Genomic DNA, 25,181 nt, shown 5'->3' with positions numbered 1-25,181 from the left:
CCTGTAAATTCCTGGCCTGTCTAGCATGAACTACATGCTTGGGATCTCCCAGAGTGGATCAATGATATTGAGGTCAGGAGACTGAGATGACCATTCCAGAACCATGGTCTGCAGGGTGAATCATACTTTGTGAGATGTTGTTGAGACATAATACATGTTCTTGAGGAGCTGTTGGGTCCATCATATATGGTGTGTGGGGGCTTTGGAGTCCATCATATTGTGTGAGACGCTGTCTGGGCCATCATACATTGTGTAAGAGAGCTGTGTGGATCCATCTTGCTGTTTGAAGAGATGCGTTGCCCATCATACATGGTGTGGGAAAGCTGTGGGTATCCAAAATACTGCGAAAAGTTTGATTTTGGCGCGCACGGCGCACCGTCAAAAGTGCGCAGCGCAGGTCAAAGCGCAACTAGCGCACGGCCTGCGCACGATCTGCGCACCCTATGCTAAAGATAGGGTGCGCCGATCGCAGGCGCCGCTGTCCGCTAGTAGGCGGCGCTACAAGCAAGGGGCGGGCACGCTGGGCAGAGAGCCGGCTCGGGGGCGGAGCTACCCCCGGCCGTGCGCACGCTGAAAAAGCGCTAATGTGAAACCGGCCTAAGGCGATGAAAACTAAATCTCCGAGCACTCCAAAATACTCGGAGATCACCCGAGCATGCTCAGAGAGACTTGAGCAACGAGTATACTTGCTCATCACTAGTGTGGGTGTTCAACAACAAAGCACATCACTCTACCGGTTACACTCCATATACCCTTTTGTTCGGCTGGCCAGGAAGAGAGATTCCCAAGCTGGAGTTGGATCCAGAGGAGGACTACCCATGGACGGGGGTGTCCACCTGGGTCCGAGAACATCAGCATCATCTGCAGCCACTACATCGCCTGGTGCAGACAAACAGGCATTCCACACATTCCACAAGTACAGTATTTAAAGGGAATCTGTCACCCCTTTTTTGAAATATCATATAATATCATTCAATTGTGCGTCACATAAGGATTCTCTTAGTACTTTTGCTTCCCCCTGACTCTGCACCTTTCATGCATAAATACCTTGTTTATATCGGTTCAGATGTACGTAAACTGCCGCTGTCCGGCCCGCTGGGCGGGGCTTATTCACCTGCCCCCCCTCCCTGTCTTTCTCTACGCATTTCTTCTTGTGTAGAGCAAGACGGGGAGGGGGAGCATTGAATAAGCCCCGTCCATCGGACCGGACCGTGGCAGTTTACATACATCTCAACCGATATAAAAAACATATTTATGCATAAAAGGTGCGGGGTCAGGAGTAAGCAAAAGTACTAAGAGAATCCTTATGTGACACACAATTGAATGATCTCATTATATGATATCTCAAAAAAGGGGTGACAGATTCCCTTTAAGCTGTCTTTCAGTCGCAAATCATGCAGCTGAGGCGATGAAAACTAAATCTCCCAGCAAGCCAAAATACTCGGAGACCACCCGAGCATGCTTGGGGAGACCCGAGCAACGAGTATACTCGCTCATCACTAATTTACTGTGCCATGGGCTGTGGGGACATAATGCATGGTCCTGGGATTTCTTTGGGTCCTTCATACTGTCAGATGCTGTGGAGACCATCATACATGGAGTGGAGTAACTGCAGCATCCATTATACTGTGTGAGGGGCTGTGAGGGAGTCATATTTGGTGTGTGGGGCAGTAGGGGCAATTATACAAGGATTATTGGGGTTCATCATACCATGTGAGGGGATGTATGGGCAGCATACAACCCCTGGCAAAAATTATGGCATCACTAGCCTTGGAGGATGTTCATTCAGTTGTTTAACCCCTTCCTGACATCAGACGTACTATCCCGTCCATGGGACCCGGACCCCTATGCCCATAGACGGGATAGTACGTCTCAGCGATAAGCGGCGCCCACGTGGTGAGCGCCGCTGATCGCGGCCGGGTGTCAGCTAATTATCACAGCTGATACCCAGCACAATGTGTCAGGGGCGGTCACGGACAGCCCCCGACACGTTAACCGTTTGTACACCACGATCAAACATGATCGCGGTGTACCAGGGGTTAAAGGGAAGCATCGGCAGGGAGGGGGCTCCCTCCATGCTTCCCTGAGCCCCCCACGGCAGCGCAATGTGCAGCGCTGCTGCGGGGGGCTCCTTCCCTGCAGGCCCCCAAATCCAAGATGGCGACGGGGGCCTTCGGGGGCCTGCAGGGAGGAAGCCTGCTGCACTGCCTGTGACAGATCGCTGATCTGTGATGTGACAGATCAGCGATCTGTCACAGGACAGTGATGTCCCACCTGGGACTATGTAATAAAGTTAGAAAAAAAGTGTTAAAATAATTTTAAAAAAATCGCCAAATAAATTAGAGGAAAAAAAAAAATTCCCCCAATAAATCCATTTTTTGGAAATAAAAAAAAAACAATAAAAGTACACATATTACGTATCACCGCGTCCGTAACGACCCGCCCTATAAAACTGTCCCATTAGTTAATCCCTTTAGCGAACCCCTTAAAAAATAAAAATAAAAAACGAAGCAAAAAATAATGATTTATTATCATACCGCCAAACAAAAAGTGCAATAACGCGCAATCAAAAAGACGCATATAAATATCCATGGTACCGCTGAAAACGTCATCTTGTCCCGCAAAAAACGAGCATCCACACAGCATCATCAGCGAAAAAATAAAAGTTTTATAGCTTGCAGAATAAAGCGATGCAAAAATAATTATTTTTTATATAAAATAGTTTTCATTGCATAAAACCGACAAAACATAAAAAACGACCTAAATGAGGTATCGCAGTAACTGTACTGACCCGAAGAATAAAACCGCTTTATCAATTTTACCGCACACGGAACGGTGTAAACGCACCCTCCCAAAAGAAATTCATGAAACGCTGGTTTTTGTTCATTCTGCGTCCCAAAAATCAGAATAAAAAGCGATCAAAAAATGTCACGTGCCCGAAAATGGTACCAATAAAACGTCAACTCGTCCTGCAAAAAATAAGACCTCACATGACTCAGTGAGTCAAAATACGGAAAAATTATAGCTCTCAATATGTGGTGATGCAAAAACTATTTTTACAATAAAAAGCGTCTTTTAGCGTATGACAGCTGCCAAATATAAAAACCGCCATAAATAGTAAATCAAAACCCCCGTTATCACCCCCTTAGGCTAATTTCACACTTGCTTTTTTTTGCAGTGCGTTTTTTCCGCAAAAAAACGCATTGAAAAAACGCATACAAACGCATACAAATGCTGCGTTTTTTTCAAGCATTTTTATGAGCATGCATGAAAAAAATGCAGCGTTTTTATGCGTTTGTATGCGTTTTTAGTGCGTTTTTACCGCGTTTGCGTTTTTTTCCAACATTAGGTGGCCCCTCACACTAACCCAAACCATGACTTTACTAACCCTAACCCTAACTCTAACCCTGACCCTAACCCTAACCCTGACCCTAACCCTAACCCTGACCCTAACCCTTAACCAAACCATACTAACCCTAACCCTGACCCTAACCCTGACCCTAACCCTAACCCTTAACCAAACCATACTAACCCTAACCCTAACCCTGACCCTAACCCTGACCCTAACCCTAACCCTTAACCAAACCATACTAACCCTGACCCTAACCCTGACCCTAACCCTTAACCAAACCATACTAACCATAACCCTGACCCTAACCCTGACCCTAACCCTAACCCTTAACCAAACCATACTAACCCTAACCCTAACCCTAACTGACCCTAACACTAACCCAAACCCCTAAATTCCATTGTCAAACTAATGGTAAAAAAAAAAACGCATGCGCAAAAAAACGCATACATAAGCATGCCAATGCGCACATATGCGCACCCATAGACTTATAATGGGTGTCCTGCTGTAAAAAAAACACATTGCGCTCGCATGCGTTTTTTTGAGGCAAGTCGGACGCCCAAAAAATGCAACAGGATGCATTTTGTGCGCCCGAGCGCATACCGCAAAAAAACGCATGCGCGGAAAAACGCATACAAACGCATGTGTATACGCACATAAGCGCATCCCATGCAAAGTATAGGAAAAAAAACGCATGCGTTTTTTAGCGCTAAAATCCCGCGAAAAAAAACGCAAGTGTGAAACCAGCCTAAGATAGGGAAAAACAATAAAATTAAAAGAAAATGTATTTATTTCCATTTTCCCATTAGGGTTAGGGCTAGGGCTAGGGTTAGGGCTGAGATTAGGGTTAGGGGTGTGTTGGCGTTGTGGTTGGAGTTAGAATTGGGGGTTTCCACTGTTTGGGCACATCAGGTGCTCTCCAAAAGGAACATGTTTTACCCCCACATGTAGGGTATCAGCCTACTCAGGACAAATTGCAAAACAACTTTTGGGGTCTAATTTCTCCTGTTACCGTTAGGAAAATAAAAAATTGGGGGCAAAAATATTATTTTTGTGGAAAAAAATGATATTTTTATTTTCACGCCCGGGCGTTATAAACTTCTGTGAAGCACTTGGGGGATCAAAGTGCTCACCACACATCTAGATAAGTTCCGTGGGGGGTCTAGTGTCCAAAATGGGGTCACTTGTGGGGAGTTTCAATACTTTAGGTACATCAGGGGCTCTCCAAACGCACATGACACCCGCAGACCATTCCATCAAATTCTGCATTCCAAAACGTCACTACTTCTCTTCCGAGCCCCGACGTGTGCCCATACAATAGTTTTCTCTCACATATGGGGTATCAGTGTACTCAGGACAAATTGGAAAACAACTTTTGGGGTCCAATTTCTCCTGGTACCCTTGAGAAAATTAAAAAATTGGTGACTAAAAGATCATGTTTGTGGAAAAAATACAAATTTATTTTCACGCACGGGCGTTATAAACTTCTGTGAAGCACTGGAGGGGTCAAAGTGCTCACCACACATCTAGATAAGTTCCTTGGGGGGTCTAGTTTCCAAAATGGTGTCATTTGTGGGGGGTTTCCACTGTTTTGGTACATCAGGGGCTTTCCAAACGCGACATGGTGTCCGATCTGAATTCCAGCCAATTTTGCATTGAAAAAGTCAAACTGCGCTCCTTCCCTTCTGAGCTCTGCCATGCACCGAAACAGTGGTTCCCCCCAACATATCAGGTATCAGCGTACTCAGGACAAATTGCACAATAACTTTTGCAGTCCAATTTCTCCTGTTACCCTTGGTAAAATAAAAAAAATTGAACCTGAAGTATTTTTTTGTGAAAAAAAGTTAGATGTTCATTCAAAAAATTCCTGTGATGCATCTAAAGGGTTAATAAACTTCTTGAATGTGGTTTTGAGCACCTTAAGGGGTGCAGTTTTTAGAATGGTGTCACTTTTGGGTATTTTCTATCATATAGACCCCTCAAAGTGGCTTCAAATGTGATGTGGTCCGTAAAAATAAAATGGTGTTGCAAAAACACCACTTTTTGCCACAAACCAGACTACCCTGGAAGGGGCGAAACTACGGCAGCTACCTCGGTCTTCACTGGAGCCTCTGATGGGAGGTCAGGTTTGTGCGGCAGGTAGCTGCCGGGTGCCACTCCAGGGTGGTGTCTGGCTGTGGCTGCTGATCCCACTCGGGGACAAGTCACTTTGACAGAAGCTATAGACAGGCAGGCGGGTAGACACGACAGACACGGCTGAGACACTGGGCAAGCAGGCGTGGCTTGGAGACACAGGACAGGCGGGCACGGCTTGGAGACACAGGACAGGCGGGCACGGCTTGGAGACACAGGACAGACTGACGTGGTATGAGAAGGGGCAGGTAGGGACCTGTTCACACAGCAGGTGCAGGCAGGAAGGAGTGGTGTATGTTGGAACAGGATTTGGATCTGTTCACACAGGAGGTGCAGGTATGGATATAGGCAGGAGTGTGACGTAGGCAGAGCCGCAGGAGTGGGGAGTAGGCAGAGCGGCAAGGGAGCCGGGCAGGCAGAGCGGCAAGGGAGCCGGGCAGGCAGAGCGGCTAGGGAGCCGTGCAGGCAGAGCGGCTAGGGAGCCGTGCAGGCAGAGCGGCTAGGGAGCCGTGCAGGCAAAGCGGCTAGGGAGCCGTGCAGGCAGACCTGGAAGGGTGCAGATGCACAGACAGAGCTGCAAGGGCGCAGATGCACAGACAGAGCTGCAAGGGTGCAGATGCACAGATAGGGAGGACACAAGGAAAGACACAGCAAGGAAGGAAGCCACGGACAAGGAGAAAGGGAGACTAAGGCAGGACAGAGTACAGACAAGGCACTGGAACCAAGACTCAAGGGCCAGGACACTCAGCCTCCTGGCAGGCCGACAAGGTACAAGGCAAGACAAGAAGCACTCCTCCAGAGAAGGAGGAAATACACAGAATGGGGCCTGGCTTCCTCAGCAGCAAGATACTAACTGAGATTAGACATTGCTCAGGCCATGTTCCAGTGGGTGTGGCAGGGTAAAATAGCCCAGGGCTCTAGGTGATTGGTCAGGGACCCATTAGCCAGGTGCACCCTGACTGCAAAAGAACCAGAGAGTTCAGGCGCCACCCCCCTATACACACAGTCAGGAAACATGGAGAGCAGAGGCACAGAGCTGGCAACAGACAGAATTCACAGCATGGCTTGAAGCAGAAAGTAATTTGGTGTGCGGGGGATGGGAGGCCATGCAGTGATGCCAGCAGGGTTGTTACAGTACCCCCCCTTTACGGCCCCTCTTCCTCAAGCCTGCAAGAATGACCAGAAGAAGGAGTACGGGACCACACACAGTCCAGGTTGACACGACATCCTTCAGGTAGGGTGGAATATGTGTGCCATCAGGAATCCCAGAGTGCCAAGCTTCTTGGTGCCTGATGGAGTCATCTTCCAACACAGAGGGTATAAGGACTTGGATTTCTTCCTCCTGGGTAGCAGAAAGCAGGGACCTGGAAGCCTCAGACTTGACCCCTACATCAGCCGGCCAGCTGGAAACAGAAGAGACCTCCACTGAGTCCAACTTCAGCCTGATATCCCAAGTAAATTGGACCTCCTCCTTAGTATCTTCATTAGCCGGCCAACTAGAAGTTGAGGGTACCCACACTGGATCCATCCTTTGACCGTTATCAGAAGAGAACTGGACCTTTTCCTCTGGGTTGGTAAAAAGCAGGCGTGGCTTGGAGACACAGGACAGGCGGGCACGGCTTGGAGACACAGGACAGGCGGGCACGGCTTGGAGACACAGGACAGGCGGGCACGGCTTGGAGACACAGGACAGGCGGGCACGGCTTGGAGACACAGGACAGGCGGGCACGGCTTGGAGACACAGGACAGGCGGGCACGGCTTGGAGACACAGGACAGACTGGCGTGGTATGAGAAGGGGCAGGTAGGGACCTGTTCACACAGCAGGTGCAGACAGGAAGGAGTGGTGTATGTTGGAACAGGATTTGGACTTGTTCACACAGGAGGTGCAGGTATGGATATAGGTAGGAGTGCGGAGTAGGCTGGGCGGCAAGGGAGCCATGCAGGCAGAGCGGCAAGGGAGCCGTGCAGGCAGAGCGGCTAGAGAGCCGTGCAGGCAGAGCGGCTAGAGAGCCGTGCAGGCAGAGCGGCTAGAGAGCCGTGCAGGCAGAGCTGCAAGGGTGCAGATTCACAGACAGAGCTGCAAGGGTGCAGATGCACAGACAGAGCTGCAAGGGCGCAGATGCACAGACAGAGCTGCAAGGGTGCAGATGCACAGATAGGGAGGACACAAGGAAAGACACAGCAAGGAAGGAAGCCACGGACAAGGAGAAAGGGAGACTAAGGCAGGACAGAGTACAGAGAAGGAGGAAATACACAGAACGGGGCCTGGCTTCCTCAGCAGCAAGATACTAACTGAGATTAGACATTGCTCAGGCAATGTTCCAGTGGTTGTGGCAGGGTAAAATAGCCCAGGGCTCTAGGTGATTGGTCAGGGACCCATTAGCCAGGTGCACCCTGACTGCATAAGAACCAGAGAGTTCAGGCGCCACCCAGAAGGGTTGTTACACATGTACATAAAGTGCAGCACAGATTCATCTCACCTCCAACCCCACAGCCATGGTCACTACTAAGCATGTACATAAAGTGCAGCATAGATTCACCTCACCTCCGACTCCACAGCCCAGCCTCACTACTGAGCATGTACATAAAGTGCAGCACAGATTCATCTCAACTCTGACTCCACAGCCCTGGTCACTACTGAGCATGTACATAAAGTGCAGCACAGATTCATCTCACCTCTGACTCCACAGCCCTGGTCACTACTGAGCATGTACATAAAATGCAGCACAAATTCATCTCACCTTCGACTCCACAGCACTGATCACTTCTGAGCATGTACATAAAGTGCAGAACAGATTCATCTCACCTCCTACCCCACAGCCCTGGTCACTACTAAGCATGTACATAAAGTGCAGCACACATTCATCTCACCTTCGACTCCACAGCACTGATCACTACTGAGCATGCACATAAAGTGCAGCACAGATTCATTTCACCTCCAACCCCACAGCCCTGGTCACTACTGAGCATGTACATAATGTGCAGCACAGATTCACCTCAACTCTGACCCCAGAGCCCTGCCTCACTAACGAGCATGTACATAAAGTGCAGCACAGATTCATCTCACCTCCGACTCCACAACTCTAGTCACTACTGAGCAGGTACATGAAGTGCAGCACAGATTCATCTCAACTACTACTCCACAGCACTGGTCACTACTGAGCATGTCCATAAAGTGCAGCACAGATTCATCTCCATTAAAAGCGGAGATCCTCAGATCAGGAACAGAACAGACATTTATAGGACATTTCATAACTTTCCCAATTTCTTATGAAAATATTTACAGCACACCCTGCATTATACTACTGTCGTCTCTTCATCTTTTCAGCTGGCATTAATGGCATTGTGACTCTAAGGTTGAGTTCACACGTGGCGTTTTTTTCGCGTTTCCGCGGCGGTTTTAACCGCGCGATTTTGCCGCGAAAACGCGAAAAATAAGCATCCCATGCATTCCTATGGGGTTCCGCAATGCTGTGCTAATGCTGCGGTTTTTACCGCGGCGGAATCGCTTCGCGGTAAAAACCGCAGCATGCTCATTAATTTGCGGAATCGCGGCGATCCCGCACCCATAGGAATGCATTGTTCCGCTTATTTCCCGCATGTGGCTGTGCACACCATGCGGAAAGTAAGCAGAACAATTGCGGATGGTACCCATGGTCCGGAGGAGGGAAGACTGTCCTCCGGGCTTTGGGTACCATATCCCTGTAAAAAATAGAATTTAAAAATAAAAAATATTGTTATTCTCACCCTCCGGCGTCCCACGCAGCCTTCCCGCTTCTCTTCACGCTCTCGTTCCCAGTAGTCCTTTGCGAAAATGCTCACGATTACGTCCCTTCTCGCGGGATCGCGAAGTCTCGCGGTCATTCGCGCGACGTCATCGCGAATTACCGCGAGACGTCGTGATCCCGCGAGAACTGACGTCATCGCGGGCATTTTCGCAAAGGATTACTGGGAACGGATGCGCGGGACGTCGGAGGGTGAGAATAACACTATTTTTTATTTTTTTTTACATTCTATCTTTTACTACTGATGCTGCATAGGCGGCCTCAGTAGTAAAAAGTTGGTCACACTCGTCAAACACTATGTTTGACGAGTGTGACCAACCTGTCAATCAGTTCTCCAAGCGATGCTACAGATCGCTTGGAAAACGCTAGCATTTTGCAAGCTAAATACGCTTGCAAAATGCTAGTTTTTCCGCGGGAAAATCGCGGGAATTTAAAATGCGATTTTCCTGCGGACTGGAATTCCGGAATTCTCGCGGTAATTACCGCGAGAGTTCCGGTACGTGTGCACTTAGCCTAAAAATACAAAGAATGACCTTATATAAAGTAAAATGAACATCAAAATTATGATAGTATTTAATTATTTCAAAACGCTGACTGTAGTGTTGTCCAAAAATTGAAAAGCAGGTAACTTACATTGAAAAGCTGAAGTAACTTACGTTACATGCTTCGGCAGTAGTTGGAGAGCTGGCTAGGGCTTATAGCCCAATTTTTTTCTTCTCCTAGCTATTTAACGTAACTGTTATGTGACGTCAACGCACGGCCTCTCACAGCTGCAGCCAGCATTTATCTTGAGGGGCATCATCACCAGGACCAGCTATAGGTTTTTGAAAGAGTCTCAGTGGGCCCCTTTAACACATACCACGATTGCTGATGCACTGATAAGAAATACAGGTATAGTACAATTATGGGCACCACATAGTCCTCTTTACAGTATTATCGGTACCTCCTAGTCTTCCATACAGTATAATGGGCACCACATAGTCCTCAATACAGTATTATGGGAAACCACATAGTCCTCCATACAGTATATAATGGGCCCTATATAATGCTCTTTCATACAGTGTATCAAGGGCCCAATATAATGTTCTTCCGCACAGTATTGTTATGAACAGGTCACCGAGGAGGATGGCAGGAATAGGCTAAGCCATGCGGAAACCAGAAAGGTTGGTAACTTAGCAGATTGCAGACCCCTAATCCTTACAACACAACTAACAGTAGCCGTGGAGCGTACCTACGATGCCCTAGACTCCTCAATACAGCCGGAGAACTAACTAGGCCTAAAGCAAGAAAGGTGAAATCTAAACTGTCCCAGAATAGAACCCTAAAGAAATAGATAACCCCCAAACATATATTGTCGGTGAGACCAGATGAGGGACAAACACAGGCAGAAAATAGACTGAGCAAATGATGGGGCCCAAACTGTCTATATAGGAAAGGAAAGACACTGTCTGAAATCACGCAAAAACCCTAAAAAATCCAACACGACCTCTCCCCCACTATATCAACATTCTGGTGTAAACTGGCAGCAAAGCAAAAGAGGCTAATATATCGGGGGACTGAACGAACTGACACAAGCTGTAACATATGGATCAGGGTCCAGCACATCCACAGCAGGGAGCACGCTGAACCCGCAAAGCAAAGCAGAAAGGGGCAAAACAGATCAGAAGCAAAGGATTAGCAAATGAACAACTTAGCTGAAAAATGCAGGATCAGGCAGGAGACAGCATACCTCAAGTTGCACAGGAATAACAAATCACCAGCAACAATTGAGGGAAGCCTGCTCACTTAAATACTCCCAATCAGTAACCCCAGATCTCCAATCATGACCTCTGTCAATCTGGCCAGCTCCACTACCCCCAGTAACCACCAGAGGGAGCCCCAACTCAGAAGTAAGAGAATTCACAACAGTATATAATAGACTCCATATAATGCTCATTCATACAGTATATCATGGGCCCCATAGAATTCACCTCCATACAGTATATCATGGGCCCCATATAATGCTCCTCGATACAGCATATCATGGACCCCATGTAAAGCTCATTCATACAGTATATCATGGGCCCCATAGAATGCACCTCAATACAGTATATCATGGGCCCCATATAATGCTCCTCCATACAGTACATCATGGGCCACATATAATGCTCCTCCATACAGTACATCATAAGCCCCATATAATGCTCCTCCATACAGTATATCAAGGGCCCCATGTAATACTCCTCCATACAGTACATCATGGACCCCATGTAATGCTCCTCCATATAGTACATGATGGGCTCCTTGTAATGCTGCTCCATATAGCACATCATGGGCCCCATGTAATGCTCCTCAATACAGTACATCATGGGCCACATATAATGCTCCTTCATACAGTACATCATGGGCCCCAAGTAATGCTCCTCCATACACTACAACATGGGCCCCATGTAATGCTCTGTCATACAGTATATCATGAGTCCCATATAATGCTCCTTCATACAGTACATCATAAGCCCCATATAATGCTCCTCCATACACTACATCATGGGCCCCATGTAATGCTCAGTCATACAGTATATCACGGGCCCCATGTAATGCTCCTCCATACAGTACATTATGGGCCCCATGTAATGCTCAGTCATACAGTATATTATGGGCCCCATAGAATACGCCTCCATACAGTATATCATGGGCCCCATATAATGCTCCTCCATATAGTATATCATGATCTTTATTTTTATTAAACCTATCAATCTTTTAAATTTGTTTAGCATTGTAAATTGTGCTATTAGACTTCCTATAATATTTCCTAGGTCATATGCTTTCTTCAGAAAACTTTACACCGTGTGAAAAGAATAACTTTCCATTTATTTCCAGCAGGTGTCAGACTGCACTTAGTCATAATTTGGATACTTAATGTATTACTTGAAGCTTTTTAAATAAGATATTGAACACCGTCAATCACCAGCTTAACATGTTACTTGTTTATAATGCTTACTGCTTGAAAAATATAAGGATGCAATCATATTTTTTTACATAATAAGTTAGATTCAGTAAGGCCACATTTAACATTTCAATGCTGCCAAATTTGGCACAACATACTAAACATACCTCAGTATTTTGTCCCTCAACAAAAAAATAGCTGCTAGTTGTAATAAATACATTCAGCTATGTTCTATATAGTAGACAATTGTCTTCAATACCAGGTAATTGTCAGGAGGCTATTCCTGGAAGAGGCATAGCTTGAGGTTCAGCTCAGGGAAAGGGGGGGGACATCAGACTGGGCCCCTAACCAGGTAACCCTGATTACAACTCTGTGGCACACCCTAATTGTGGGTATAGAAGAACTGCAGCAAATGACTATGGTGTTATAGAAAATAAATCTCTTTACAGAGAACACAGATATTACTGCCATATGGTGACCATATGGTGGTAGCTACCAGTCCTGCAGAACGTGCTGACATTCTTTCTTATGGAGTCGTTCACTTTTCCAGTCTTTTACATCTGGTCCAGACAGACATAACTTCTTTCATCCAGGACACAGACAAAGACACATTTGACTTCTCAATTTGCAGCACCATTCTCATCTATTCCCAACTTGCAAGAAAAATCCTCATCCTGCTGATACCCCAATACTGAGCCGCCGCTGCTGCTATATGTGTTCCTATTGCCGCAAATTCTGTTTGGCATAAAAACAGGGCTCCTCTTACCACCCCACATAATAATGCCACCACTTTGCCCCTTACAAAGTTAAATGTCTCCTTTGTGCCCTCTACATGGTAAAATTACCTCCTAGAAAACAATATTGCCCTGTGCAAATGCCCTAGAAAGCAGTGTCCACATTTTGACACTAGAAAGTTATAATGCCCCCATGTGCAGCTGTAAGAAGGACCGGACCGGGGGTACCTCTCTTGCACCAGGTCCGGAACTGTCGGGGCTGTCACCTTTGTTGTCTGGGGGAAAGCTTAGAAACCCGGACCGACCTTTGCACTCGACAGCAGGGGACGTAGCTAGGCTAAAAAGAGCAGAGCGCGTGAAAAAGGAGTCAGACTTGGCTGGAATACGCAGCGTGCAGCAGGGGAAGTTTGGTGCTCCGTCTTCTGAGCACCGTAACAGTGCAGGCCCATGCTATAGAACCCCCGCTGCCACTTACAAAGACTGTGACCAGAGAACTGCCTTTTGCCTGGCGGCTCCCGCTGCGGAAGGTACCCTATGCTCCGGGTCAGTAAATACTGTGCGCATGCCTCCTAAGAAAGACCGGGTGACTCACCGAGAACTGTTCCCTCTCTCACCCGCATACTTCTGCTGAGCTTCACCAAGCTCCGGCAGTGTTGGAGACTGCACTTCACTTTGCAACCCATACTCTGGACCCAGGACCCTGCACAAGACGTCGAGGACTCATCGTCACCGCCAGGAACCGGATCAACAACGCCTACAGGACGACATCGGATTCATCATGTGCTAACAGCGTTGACATCACCGTTTGAACCTAGCACTCTGCAGTCAGGAAGCCGTCGGACTGATACGTTAACCCTTAATGAACAGTTGCTATACTTATTGTCATTTTTACCTCACTCAGCACACCTATTGTGCTCTTATCTGCCATACCCCTGTCTGTCTTTTCTCCTCACTGCGTCAAGTATTCCCTTGTTCAAATAAAATTAACGTTAACCCTTGCTCTGCCTCCTGTTCGTTACTGCATCCCGCAATCTGCTCACACTTGGCGTAGTCAGCAGGATGCAAACAGCATAGAGGTGGCAGACCAAGCAGTTGGGGGGCCCAAGGTCCAGCCCTTAGGGCAATGTTGAGTAACCTCCCGAAGTTTACTGGGAACAACACCATGCTATGGAGCTGGACTGAACGGATCCGAGGAATGATGAGGATGCACCCAATGAATCCTGCATTAGAGGTGGAGGTTGCCATGATGACTTTAGATGGAGAGGCGAGGGATTCTGTTATGCTACACTCCCCTCGAGAACGGGACACTTTTAATAAGGTATTACAGATACTGGAAGAAACACACGGAGACCCCACAGACGTAGTGGAGTTACGCATGCGTTCATTTTGCCTGGTTCAATGGGAGGGGGAGACTGTGACCCAGTACATGAACGCGCTACAGGAGATCCACAACGTCATTACTAGAAAAGACGGCATAGGCATAGGATCTACTGACATAACAATGCGAGATCAATTGGCGAAAGGCTTGCGAGACGTACTGCTGAAACAGACCTTGCGCGAGCGCTTGCGGATAAATCCACTCATTACCTTTTCTGAAGTGGGGAGTGAAGCACGCACCCTCTAGCAGGAGCAGGGGGTGACAGTCCCAGCGGGGAAGGTCCGGAGCAAAGAGGAATCTGTGACAATGGCAACTGAACCAAGATGGGTAGAAGAGTTGCGGAAAGAAATCTAGGGAATACGACAAGAATTATCTGTTTCAAAGAGGAAACCAGCCGCATCAAACCCACTCAGGGGTAGAACTGGTTCTGAACCTCGTCGCGAAGTGAGAACGTCCCGCAGAGAAGAACTTCCTACCTGCTACAACTGTGGTGAGATTGGACATTTAGCTTGGGGTTGTATATGGCGAGGGCGACCCCCGCAGCACCGTCTGTGAAACTAGGAGGCTCCGAGACTGGGGGAAATCGCCCGGAGCCTGAACAGTCAAGAAGGAGAATCAGAAGTCCTACAAGTCTAGTTTCCATGTGAACCTCTCGTCTAGGCCGAAATGGATGGTCTGGCTGTCTGATGATTGGTTGACACCGGCTCACAGGTGACCACGATGCCGGAAACATACTACCGACAACATTTCCCTGAAGCAATGCGGCCTGAATGGGCCTGGTGATAAAGTTGACAGCTGCTAATCACTTTCCCATCCTGGTCGCAGGGGTGGTCTGGATGCAATCACCGTCTGTTGTAAAGACCTGGGTCGGAAGGCAGTGGTGCTGACTGTCGGAGACGCAGGTAACCGACATGCTGTCACTCTAGGGATGAACATATTGAAGGAATTTGGAAGTCTTCTCATCAACGAGTCCCCAGATGTGTTCCTAAAACAGTGGAGCCATCGCACTCCCCAGAGGAGAGTGTTCCAGCAGCTAATGCGTACGGCCCAAGCTAAAGAAACCTCTAGTGATGGGAAGATGTTGGGGAAAGTGATTGTTCCAGCTGCAGCCAACCTGGTTCAACCACCAGGGAAGACCGTGCTTACTCTGCCCATCCAAGCTTGTACCCCTCTGGAAGGAGTCGAGATACAGATAGAGCCAGATTTTATGGAGCGCGTTGCGTGGCTCGAATGGCAAAGTTTCAATATAAAATCACCTACAAGAGGGGAGCTTAAAATACTCATGCGGACGCCTTATCCAGAGTGACACAAGAAAAGCCTGGGCCTAACCGTGATGAAGAGCTGGAGGCTGAAGAAGTCCCTGAGTTCCGGGATTCTGCCAGGACGTTGGCAGCTATGCAGGAACAGGTACAGGCAGTGACTCGGGAATGCATACTGGGATGGTCCCGTGATGAGTGGGTCTGGCTACAACAAGAAGACAATGAGACAATGAGTAACTCTAAAACAACTTCGCAGTCAAAGAGAGAGAGACGCCCTGTCTTCAGGGATTCTGCAGATCCTTCAACAGTGGGAAAGACTACAAATGAAGAATGGGCTATTGTACCAAAAGGTCCAGTTACAACGGGAACCGGGTGTCACCTGGCAGGTGGTGATCCCCGAGGTGGTGCTACCTAAGGTGGCCACCGAAGCAGATGAAAGAGGAGCTCACTTCGGTCAAGAAAAGACCTTTCAGTGGCTGCAAAAGCTAGTTTACCATGCTCGTTTGAGAGCCACTGGGGAAGAGGCCTGTCAGCAATGTAGAAGCTGCGAATTAGCTAAACCTCCGGAGCAGAGAGCACCCACACAGACCATCGTGACTTCTGCTCCTCTAGAAGTATTAATGATAGATTATCTGAGAATAGGTCTTTCCCATCAAGGATATGAGCATTGTCTGGTAATGACGGACCACTTCACTAAGTTCGCTTTTGTGACTCCGACACGTGACCAAACTGCTGAATCAGCAGCACATGCCATCTGCTAGAATTTCATTCAAGTGTACATCTTCCTGAAGAGAATTCACTCCGATCAAGGTGCCTGTTTTCTAGGGAGAGTGATGGAAGAACTGCACCTCCTGTATCAGATCGAAAAATCTCGGGCGACGCCTTACCACCCTAAGGGAAATGGAGCCTGTGAATGGTTAAATCTGACTCTTATCCAGATGTTAAAGACACTGGAGGAAGACTGAAAAGCTGGGTGGCCTGAATTTGTAGCTGAGTTAGTGTGTGTTAGTGATGGGCGAGTAGCATTGTTGCTCGGGTCTTCCCGAGCATGCTCGGTGACCTCTGAGTATTTTGGCGTGCTCGGAGATTTATTTTTCGTTGTCTCAGCTGCATGATTTGTGACTTGTAGACAGGCTGAATACATGTGGGAATTCCCTAACTAACAGGCATTCCACACATGTGTTCAAGCTGTCAAGCTGTCGCAAATCATGTAGCTGAGGCGATGAAAACTAAATCTCCGAGCACTCCAAAATACTCGGAGATCACCCGAGCATGCTCAGAGAGACTTGAGCAACGAGTATACTTGCTCATCACTAGTGTGGGTGTACACAACAAAGCACATCACTCTACCGGTTACACTCCATATACCCTTCTGTTCGGCTGGCCAGGAAGAGAGATTCCCAAGCTGGAGTTGGATCCAGAGGAGGACTACCCATGGACGGGGGTGTCCACCTGGGTCCGAGAACATCAGCATCGTCTGCAGCCACTACATCGCCTGGTGCAGACCAAGTTTTGGTAACTTGAGCATCCACAGAAGCCCCTCTGTGAGGGACAGCTCTTCAAGCCGGGGACCGTGTGTTGGTCCGAGATAAGCGTCCTAGGGACAAACTGGAGTACCGATGGGAAAAAACCCTGTATCGGGTGAAGCGGAGAATCAGCTCTGAAGGGCCGATCTATGAAGTTTAATCTGAAGGGGGAGAAAATGCTCCCACTCGAGTAGTTCACTGGAATATGCTACGTCCCTGTTTGTCGAGAGATCCTGACCAAATTGAAGAGGTGCAAAGTGCTCCTTAAATATCCCATTGCTATTTGTGAAGAAGAAGAGTTGCCTAATCTGTCACCTATAAATCCAGGAGAGGGACAAGTTCCTGAAGTTTCTGAAGTGGTTTCTCCGTTGGAAATGGGCGTGTCCCCTCCCTTGTCTGTTCAGCCCGACTTGACTACCCAACCTGACTCAACTACTCCTTCTGACTTACGGCACTCTGAACGGGCCACAGCCTGGATACCCCCCAACACATACGATCAAGACCAATTTATTTGGCAACAAATCATTCAAGGACTAGGAGAATGTCAACGCATAATACAAGAACTCTCGCTCGTGGAATGGTGAGCAAAAGGAGAGGGGGAGTGTAAGAAGAAGGACCGGACCGGGGGTACCTCTCTTGTGTCGGGACCGGAACTGTCGGAACTGTCACCTTTGCTGTTTGGGGGAAAGCTTAGAAACCCGGACCGACGTTTGAACTCAACAGCAGGGGGCGTAGCTAGGCAAAAAAGGACAGAGCATGTGAAAAAGGAGAAAGGAGTTAGTCTTGGCTGGAACACGCAGCATGCAGCAGGGGAAGTGCAGGCCCATGCTATAAAACTCCCGCTGCCAATTACAGAGACTGTAACCAGAGAACTGCCTTTTGTCCGGTGGCTCCCGCTGAGGAAGATACCCTACGCTCCGGGTCAGTAAATATTGCACGCGTGCCTCCTAAGAAAGACCGGGTGACTCACTGAGAACTGTTCCCTCTCTCACCCGCATACTTCTGCCGAGCTTTGTGAAGCTCCGGCAGTGTTGGAGACTGCACTTCACTTTGCAACCTGTACCCTGGACCCAAGACCCTGCACAATACGTCGAGGACTCACTGTCACCGCCAGGAACCGGATTAACAACACCTACAGGACGACACTGGATTCATCACGTGCTAACAGCGTTAGGTTCATCACCGTTTGAACCTAGGACTGCAGTCAGGAAGCTGTCGGACTGATAAGTTAACCCTTAATGAACAGCTGCTATACATATTGTCATTGATACCTCACTCAGCACACCTATTGTGCTCATATCATCTGCCATACCCTGTCTCTCCTTTTCTCCTCCCTGCGTGGAGTATTCCCTTGTTCAAGCAAAATTAACGTTAACCTTGCTCTGCCTCCTGTCCGTTACTGCATCCCGCAACCTGCTCACACAGCTTTCACAGTCATATTAGGCCAGGGTCACACTAACCGACGCAAAATACAGTCCGTATTTTACATGCGTAATACGGATGAATGACCCCTAAATAGTGCTCCGTGTGGTGTGGTCACGGATTTTGCGCATGTCAGCATCCGTATGTAATCCGTATGGCGAGATTTTCTCGCAGGCTTGCAAAATGGACATTTAACGGTTTTGAGGCCTGCAAACTATTTAAATCATTAGCCTGCACCCTATTTATTGCCTCAGGAACAGGTGGCTGCCTCCATTCTGTCCATTTGTGACCTTGCCTTGACTAGGTGTGTTGTTGTTGTTGTTGTACACTGTGTTCCAAATTATTATGCAAAAAATATTTCCTCCTATTTTCTCTAAATTACCTATATGAATTGCAGTCATTGTTATTTTCCAGTCATCTACTATTCTAGTATAATTGCAATGTTTTTGAACAAACTGCCTATGAAAACAGTATATTTTTAAAAATAAGAAACACTCAAAATGCATGTTCCAAATTATTATGCACAGCAGAGTTTTCAACCTTTTTATTTTTATTTTGAACCAAAAAAATGGTCAATTGTGAAATTATAAGCATTATCAGCTTATTACAAAATGAAATCAAACAGTATTCAAGTCAAAACTTTATTCTCGGTGATGTTACATTTGCACATAGGACCCCTTGTTGGAAAGAAGCTTCTGAACTCTCTCGTCCATTGAATTTGTCAGTTTTTGGAAGGTTTGTGCTTCAATTGTTTTGCCTGTGGACAGAACACCCTCCCAGAGCTGTTGCTTAGATGTGAACTGCCTCCCGCCATCATAGACACTCCTTTTGATGATGCTCCATAGGTTCTCAATGGGGTTGAGGTCAGGGGAAGATGGTGGCCACACCATAAGTTTGTCCTCTTTTATGCCCATAGCAGCCAGAGATGCAGATGTGTTATTTGCAGCATGAGACGGTGCATTATCAGGCATGAAAATGATCTTAGTGCGGAAAGCACGGCTCTTCCTCTTGAACCATGGCAGGAAGTGCTGTTTTAGAAACTCCACATAGATTATGGAGTTCATCTTTACCCCTTCAGGGATCCTAAAGGGGCCGACAATCTCTCTCCCCATGATTCCAGCTCAAAACATTACTCCAGCTCCTCCTTGTTGGCGCCTTAGCCGTGTTTTCATGGAGTGTCCATCAACCAGCCATCCTCCATTCCATTCATCTGGACCATCGAGCGTTGCACGGCACTCATCGGTGAACACAACAGTTTGGAAGTCAGTCTTCATGTATCGTTTGGCCCACTGGAGCCGTTTCTGCTTGTGTGCAGTGGATAGAGGTGGTCGACAGGATGGCTTACGCACAGCTGCAAACCTCTGAAGGACCCTGCATCTTGTTGTTCGGGGGACGTTGGAGGCACCAGCAGCTTCAAAAACTTGTCTGCTGCTATGACAAGGCATTTTTGCAGCTGCTCTTTTAACCTGACGCAATTGCCTGTTGGAAAGAGTCCTCAATTTTTCCTTATCAGCACGCACACGTGTGTGCTGGGAATCAGCTACATACTTCTTGATTGTGCGATGATCACGATGAAGTGTCTTGGCAATGTTGATTGTAGTCATGCCTTGACCTAAATACTCCACAATTTGTTGCTTCTCAGCAGCCGACACATCCTTTTTCTTTCCCATTTTGGCAAAAAATGTAGGCTGCTTAATAATGTGGAACAGCCTTCTTAAGTAGTCTTGCCTTTATTTGGACACACCTGCCAAACTAATGTGCACAGGTATCTGCAATTGCTTTCAGTGATATAAAGAGCCCTGACACACATCACCATCAATGAGTGTAAATGACAAACAAAAAAACTCTAACCTTATCACTCCGAAACTCTTTTTGCATAATAATTTGGAACACAGTTTATGTGCAACATGGCAGACAGTCTGACTTTCAACACAACTGAGCAGGTTCTCTTCAACTGGCTTTTGTCACGTCGCTTTGGTCAACCATACCCAGTGATAGTGGGTCCGCAGAGGAGGAGACGCATGTGGGTCCATCCACTTTTGAACCAACGACTCACAAGAGGTCATTTCCACTGCCTCTATTCTTCTCTGCGGTATCATCCTGAAAAATTTTACCATGAGCCTTGCAACATTTGATCTACTTGTGCGCCCTGGGATAACCTTTCAGGACACAAGGATGCGCAAAGCTATATCTGCAGAGGAGCGACTTCTACTCACATTACGGTATGTACTATACAACTACAACCACATGATGTGTTGCCCAAGGTATGTATTTTTTGCTTTTTGGACTAAGTTTAATGCCCTCATCTTATTCCAGATATGTTTAAACTTACAGACCAGAATGTTATGTGTAATATGTACTGAATATCACTTAGTCATTGTGCGACCAAATATATGTGTGTTAGTATATCTGAATCACTAACAAGTTTGGTATGTATGTACCTGGTCTTTTGTTAATTTGTACATTCTAAAATGTTCCATTTCTGTTGTTCTTCAGCTTCCTGTCCACTGGCCTGTCTTCTGCCGCCCTCCACCATGAGTTTCTCATTGGAAGATCTACCATTTCTGGCATAGTCAGGTCGATATGTAGTGAAATATGGTCAAGACTACATCAACTCGTCATGCCCGAGCCCAGGATGGAAGACTGGTTAAGGATAATAAGGGACTTTGAGGAGGAATGCCAGTTTCCTAATTGTATTGGGGCCCTTGATGGCAAACATATCCGGCTGCATAAGCCGCCGAACTCTGGCTCCCAATTCTTCAATTATAAACAATACTTTTCTGTTGTATTGTTGGCTCTGGCCGACCCTCAATACAAGTTTATAATTGTTGACATTGGGGCCTATGGAAGGACGCGAGACTCTAGAGTCTTCAATACTTCCATTATGGGTCGGCGGCTACGCACAAACCAGTTGGATCTACCACCACCACGCCAGCTACAAGGCTCCACTCAAGAATCAGTCCCTTATGTCCTTGTGGCAGATGAGGCGTTTCAGTTAACGCGCAATGTCATGAGGCCATATCCCCGTCGCAACCTGGACCACCGGCGCAGAATTTTTAACTTGTGCCTATCACGTGCTCGGCGACTGGTGGAGTGTTCCTTTGGCATTCTTTGTGCCAAATGGCGGGTACTCCAGTCTGCCATTCAGCTGAGTGAACAAAATGTTAATGAAGTTGTTAAAGCCTGTGTGGTTCTTCATAACTTCACCAGGATACATGATTGTTCCTCCTCTGCTGGTGTTGTGCGTGGGTTGGACAATGTGCGTAGGGCGAGACCACCTATCAACCCTGAACGTAGACCGCTCTCTGGGCTCAAAGTGCGTGATATTTTCACAAATTACTTTGTCACCTGAGGGGGAAACTTCTTGGCAAGAGCATGCTGTGTCTATGTTATAATTTTTTGTTTTATGCCTGTCTAAATATATATAATTAAACCCCTTATGATTCTTTAACTGTTTAATTGCATTGGTAAGCGTATGTTAGTATGCTGACACCTTTTTTTTTTAGAATTGAGACAGAGACGTAAAATGTAGTAGACAAATGTTTACTTTTGCGTTTTTTGTTTTTTTTTTAAGAAAAACATATTATTGCCATATGAAAAATGTGGCAATGGGCCATATTGGCTTTTGTGCAGATGTGAAAATTGGGTACAAATAACATTTTCGGACAAACAAAACAACCACATAACCATTAGGCAATACCAAAATGGCAACATTATAAATTTTGGTAGGTCGGGGGAGGAGAAGGCCAGCGCCCTGTGTGGGGGCATACTGCTGCCCATGATGTGGGTAGTGTACTGCCTCCTGTGATTGTGGTTGGTACTGGCCAGAGTGATACTGGAGAGGGGCCTCTTGTTGGGGCTGGTAGGCCCGTGTCTCATACCCATCAAAATAGCCATGTCGTCCCCAACCAGGTTGGGACCAGCCTCCAACACTAGGTGGCAACAAGTGGCCATATTGGTGAGGTTGGCTAGAGCCAGACATATGTGGCTGCTGTAGGAAAGGTTGGGTAGGGGGAGAAAGGGGGTGAGGTGTAGGCCCACGTATTTGAGGATCCTCAGAGCCTGCTTGAGCAAGCATGTATGTGGGGTGTCTAAGGCGCATCAGATTCCTGGGGGAAAGCTGCCACCTCTCCAGATATTCAAATAACTCATATGGGGTATTGGGGTGTGTGCTTGCATCAAGCAGGATCTGAAAACATCCTCGAATACGTAGCCTCACCTCAGGGGAAAGGGCACGAAGATAAAGGGCCAGGCTGCGTGAGTATGCCTCCTCGCCATCATTATTGACTCTAGCCAGATAGTTCAGTACCCCTGTGTCAACAATGGTACGGGTATCTTGGGCAGGGATCTGGCACCTTCTTCCTCGCCGGGATGGTCCAGCAGGCTGTGGGGAGCCCCGGATCTGGGCAGTTGGGCTGCTGCTGATGTTGCCCTGCTCCTCCTGTATGGCTGATGGTGCAGCAGCAGATGGTCCTGCTTGTGGATGTGGTCCTGGTGGTGGGGTATGTGGTGCAGGCACTGAGTTTTCCTGAGAGGAATCTTCACCCATGCTTCTTGGAGGGGGAGAAGATGGGCCAGCCACCTCTTCACCTACAGACCCAGAATCTATGATGGGCTCGTATCTGAGCCAGTTTCTCTCTCCATAAGGTTGGACTGAGTTCTGTTATGAAATAGAACACAGCCAAAAATAAATATTTTTTTTTGGCCCTGTAAAGTATCTGTGTAATGTGGTGTGAGGTATTTACTTACGGTCTCAGATCCAGAATTGGTTCGAGGAAGGAGAGGCGGTCATAATAAATATATTTCCTCTTTAGGTGGCCTGCATCACCACTCCTGGACCGCTGCTGACGTTCCCGCCTGTATTGCTGACGTTCCCTCCTGTATTGATCGCGGATGCTGCGCCAGCGTCTCATCACATCTTCCACTGCAATGTGACAGGAAATATTCTCAATTTCACATATTTGCTAGGTAAAATTTGCTACCAGTAGCCTAGGCATGTGGCCTTCTAGGGTGTGCTTTCTATCCAGGGTGGCATATATAATTGGGGCATCCAGGCCAGATACACTGGGTCACAATTAGTTCAGGTATCAAGTAACTACACTTAATAACTTGGTTGACTAGGAGGATGAGGAGCTTGTGGCCTGGGCCAAATTATGGCAAATTATGGCAGTGTAAAACCATGGGTCACATAAAAATCTACCCTCCTCATGAGGCAAAAAGTCCAAGCACAGGAAGGGGGGGCTGATTCTAAATGCCTTTTTTGATGTGAGGTACTTTTAAACAGTGGGGGAAGGGTACAGACAGAGGGCAGATTCAGGAGCTAAGGCAAGGTACATGGCCCCGGGGTCTTCGCCATCAGAAGTAATCCGGGGAACAGGGCGAGCTAAGGCGCCCCTAGCGTTAGGGACAGGGAAGGAAATAATTATAGTGATATAATAGCGGAAAACCCTTAACAATAGTTCAGCTGCAAAGTCTGTGTCATTTTGGGTTTTCCTAGAGAAAAGTGTTATGTATGATCTCAGCCTCTACTCTACATCTTCTATTCTTAAACCACTTGTGTAAAGAATGTGTCTACCGAGGCTTTCACCAGTATATAATTTTCTAATGTTTCAATAATGTAGTTATAATAATCCAATATTCACAATATATAGATCCATCCGATAAATGAATCAAAATCATAGTAAAAGCAGCAACAAATAAATGAATAAATAAATATAATAAATATCCTTATTCGGAGAGTATCATACTGTTTGCTTACTTATTTGTTGAATTCTGGATGTTTGGGTAAACATATTGCGGTAAAATACAAAAATAAAGGAAAAGCAAAGAGTTTAGTGTGAAGGCCCCTGAGGCTGCGGGTTAATGACGCAGATGACTGTATTCCAGAATGTAAGTGTGTGAGAGTCTATGTGTGCTTAGGGAAAGGTAAGACTGGCGGAGGAGACAGAGGGGAGCTTTGTGTGCTCGCTCACATCCCTCCTGCACAGTTTCTATCTCTCAGTTCTATTTCAAGCTTTAGGAACATGCAGTGGCTTCTCATTACTCTCCTAGCCACATTGTATCAGCAGGTAAGTGGCCCCACAAGTCATTATTTTTCTATATCTCGGTAGGTTTAGACTGAACTAAGCGCTTACAAAAGTACTGAACAACCTTGAAAAGGCCTTTTGTAACGGCTTAGTGTTTCCACAGTGCGCTCTCGCTCAGACTTTCCTTTACTATGCCTCTTTGCTTCTTTCTTTCTGCTTTTTTTTGAATAGTTGTTAACGTAATCATGTACATTCGCATCAACATTGCTTGCACAGAAGAGCACGGCTTGTTTCTGAAGATTTTACCAACCTGCACCGTCACAGGCCAGTATGGCGGTGACTATCGAGTGGACATTATTTTACATGTTAGAGATCCAGTATAAGGCTGGGTTCACACATGCGAGAAATACGGCCAAGTCTCACATGTTAATACCGGGCTGCCGGCACTCAGGAGCAGAGCGTGCGGCCACATAGCAATACATGGAGCCACACGCTCTGCTCCTGAGTGCCGGCGGCACTTCCGGGTATTAACATGTGAGACTCAGCCATGTGTGAGCCCGGCCTAAAACTTATGCCGATCTGTACTGGGGGAGTTATGACTTTTGACAAATCATTATTTTGACAGCTGAGGAAGTGTGACCA

The 25,181-nt window shown here is 47.1% G+C and overlaps 2 protein-coding genes across 2 annotated transcripts in view; one reads left to right on the top strand and one right to left on the bottom strand.

Moving 5' to 3' along the window:
- Positions 1-22,096: 22,096 nt before the first annotated feature.
- On the bottom strand, positions 22,097-24,118 carry LOC141089640 (uncharacterized). The gene is made up of 2 exons (XM_073576131.1): positions 23,263-24,118; positions 22,097-23,173 (listed from the first exon to the last, which is right to left on the bottom strand). Exon 2 carries the CDS (start codon positions 23,060-23,062, stop codon positions 22,097-22,099), a length of 966 nt encoding a protein of 321 aa, XP_073432232.1. The 5' UTR covers positions 23,063-23,173; positions 23,263-24,118.
- A 418-nt stretch (positions 24,119-24,536) lies between these two features.
- Positions 24,537-25,181, top strand: part of CCN6 (cellular communication network factor 6) — an 80,686-nt gene continuing 80,041 nt past the window's right edge. The window contains exon 1 of the mRNA XM_073576144.1: positions 24,537-24,581. Coding sequence (XP_073432245.1) covers positions 24,537-24,581 — 45 coding nt within the window. The remainder of the gene's footprint in view (positions 24,582-25,181) is intronic.

The sequence above is a fragment of the Dendrobates tinctorius genome, unplaced genomic scaffold (genome assembly GCF_039654945.1).
Source record: "Dendrobates tinctorius isolate UK_male_01 unplaced genomic scaffold, ASM3965494v1 ptg000046l, whole genome shotgun sequence".
Lineage (NCBI taxonomy): Eukaryota > Metazoa > Chordata > Amphibia > Anura > Dendrobatidae > Dendrobates > Dendrobates tinctorius.
This window is presented reverse-complemented; position numbering and strand designations above follow the sequence as displayed.

What these genes read in the sequence shown, in the direction of transcription:
- LOC141089640 (XM_073576131.1), bottom strand. Translation starts at nt 23,062, where the DNA reads ATGGGTGAAGATTCCTCTCAGGAAAACTCAGTGCCTGCACCACATACC.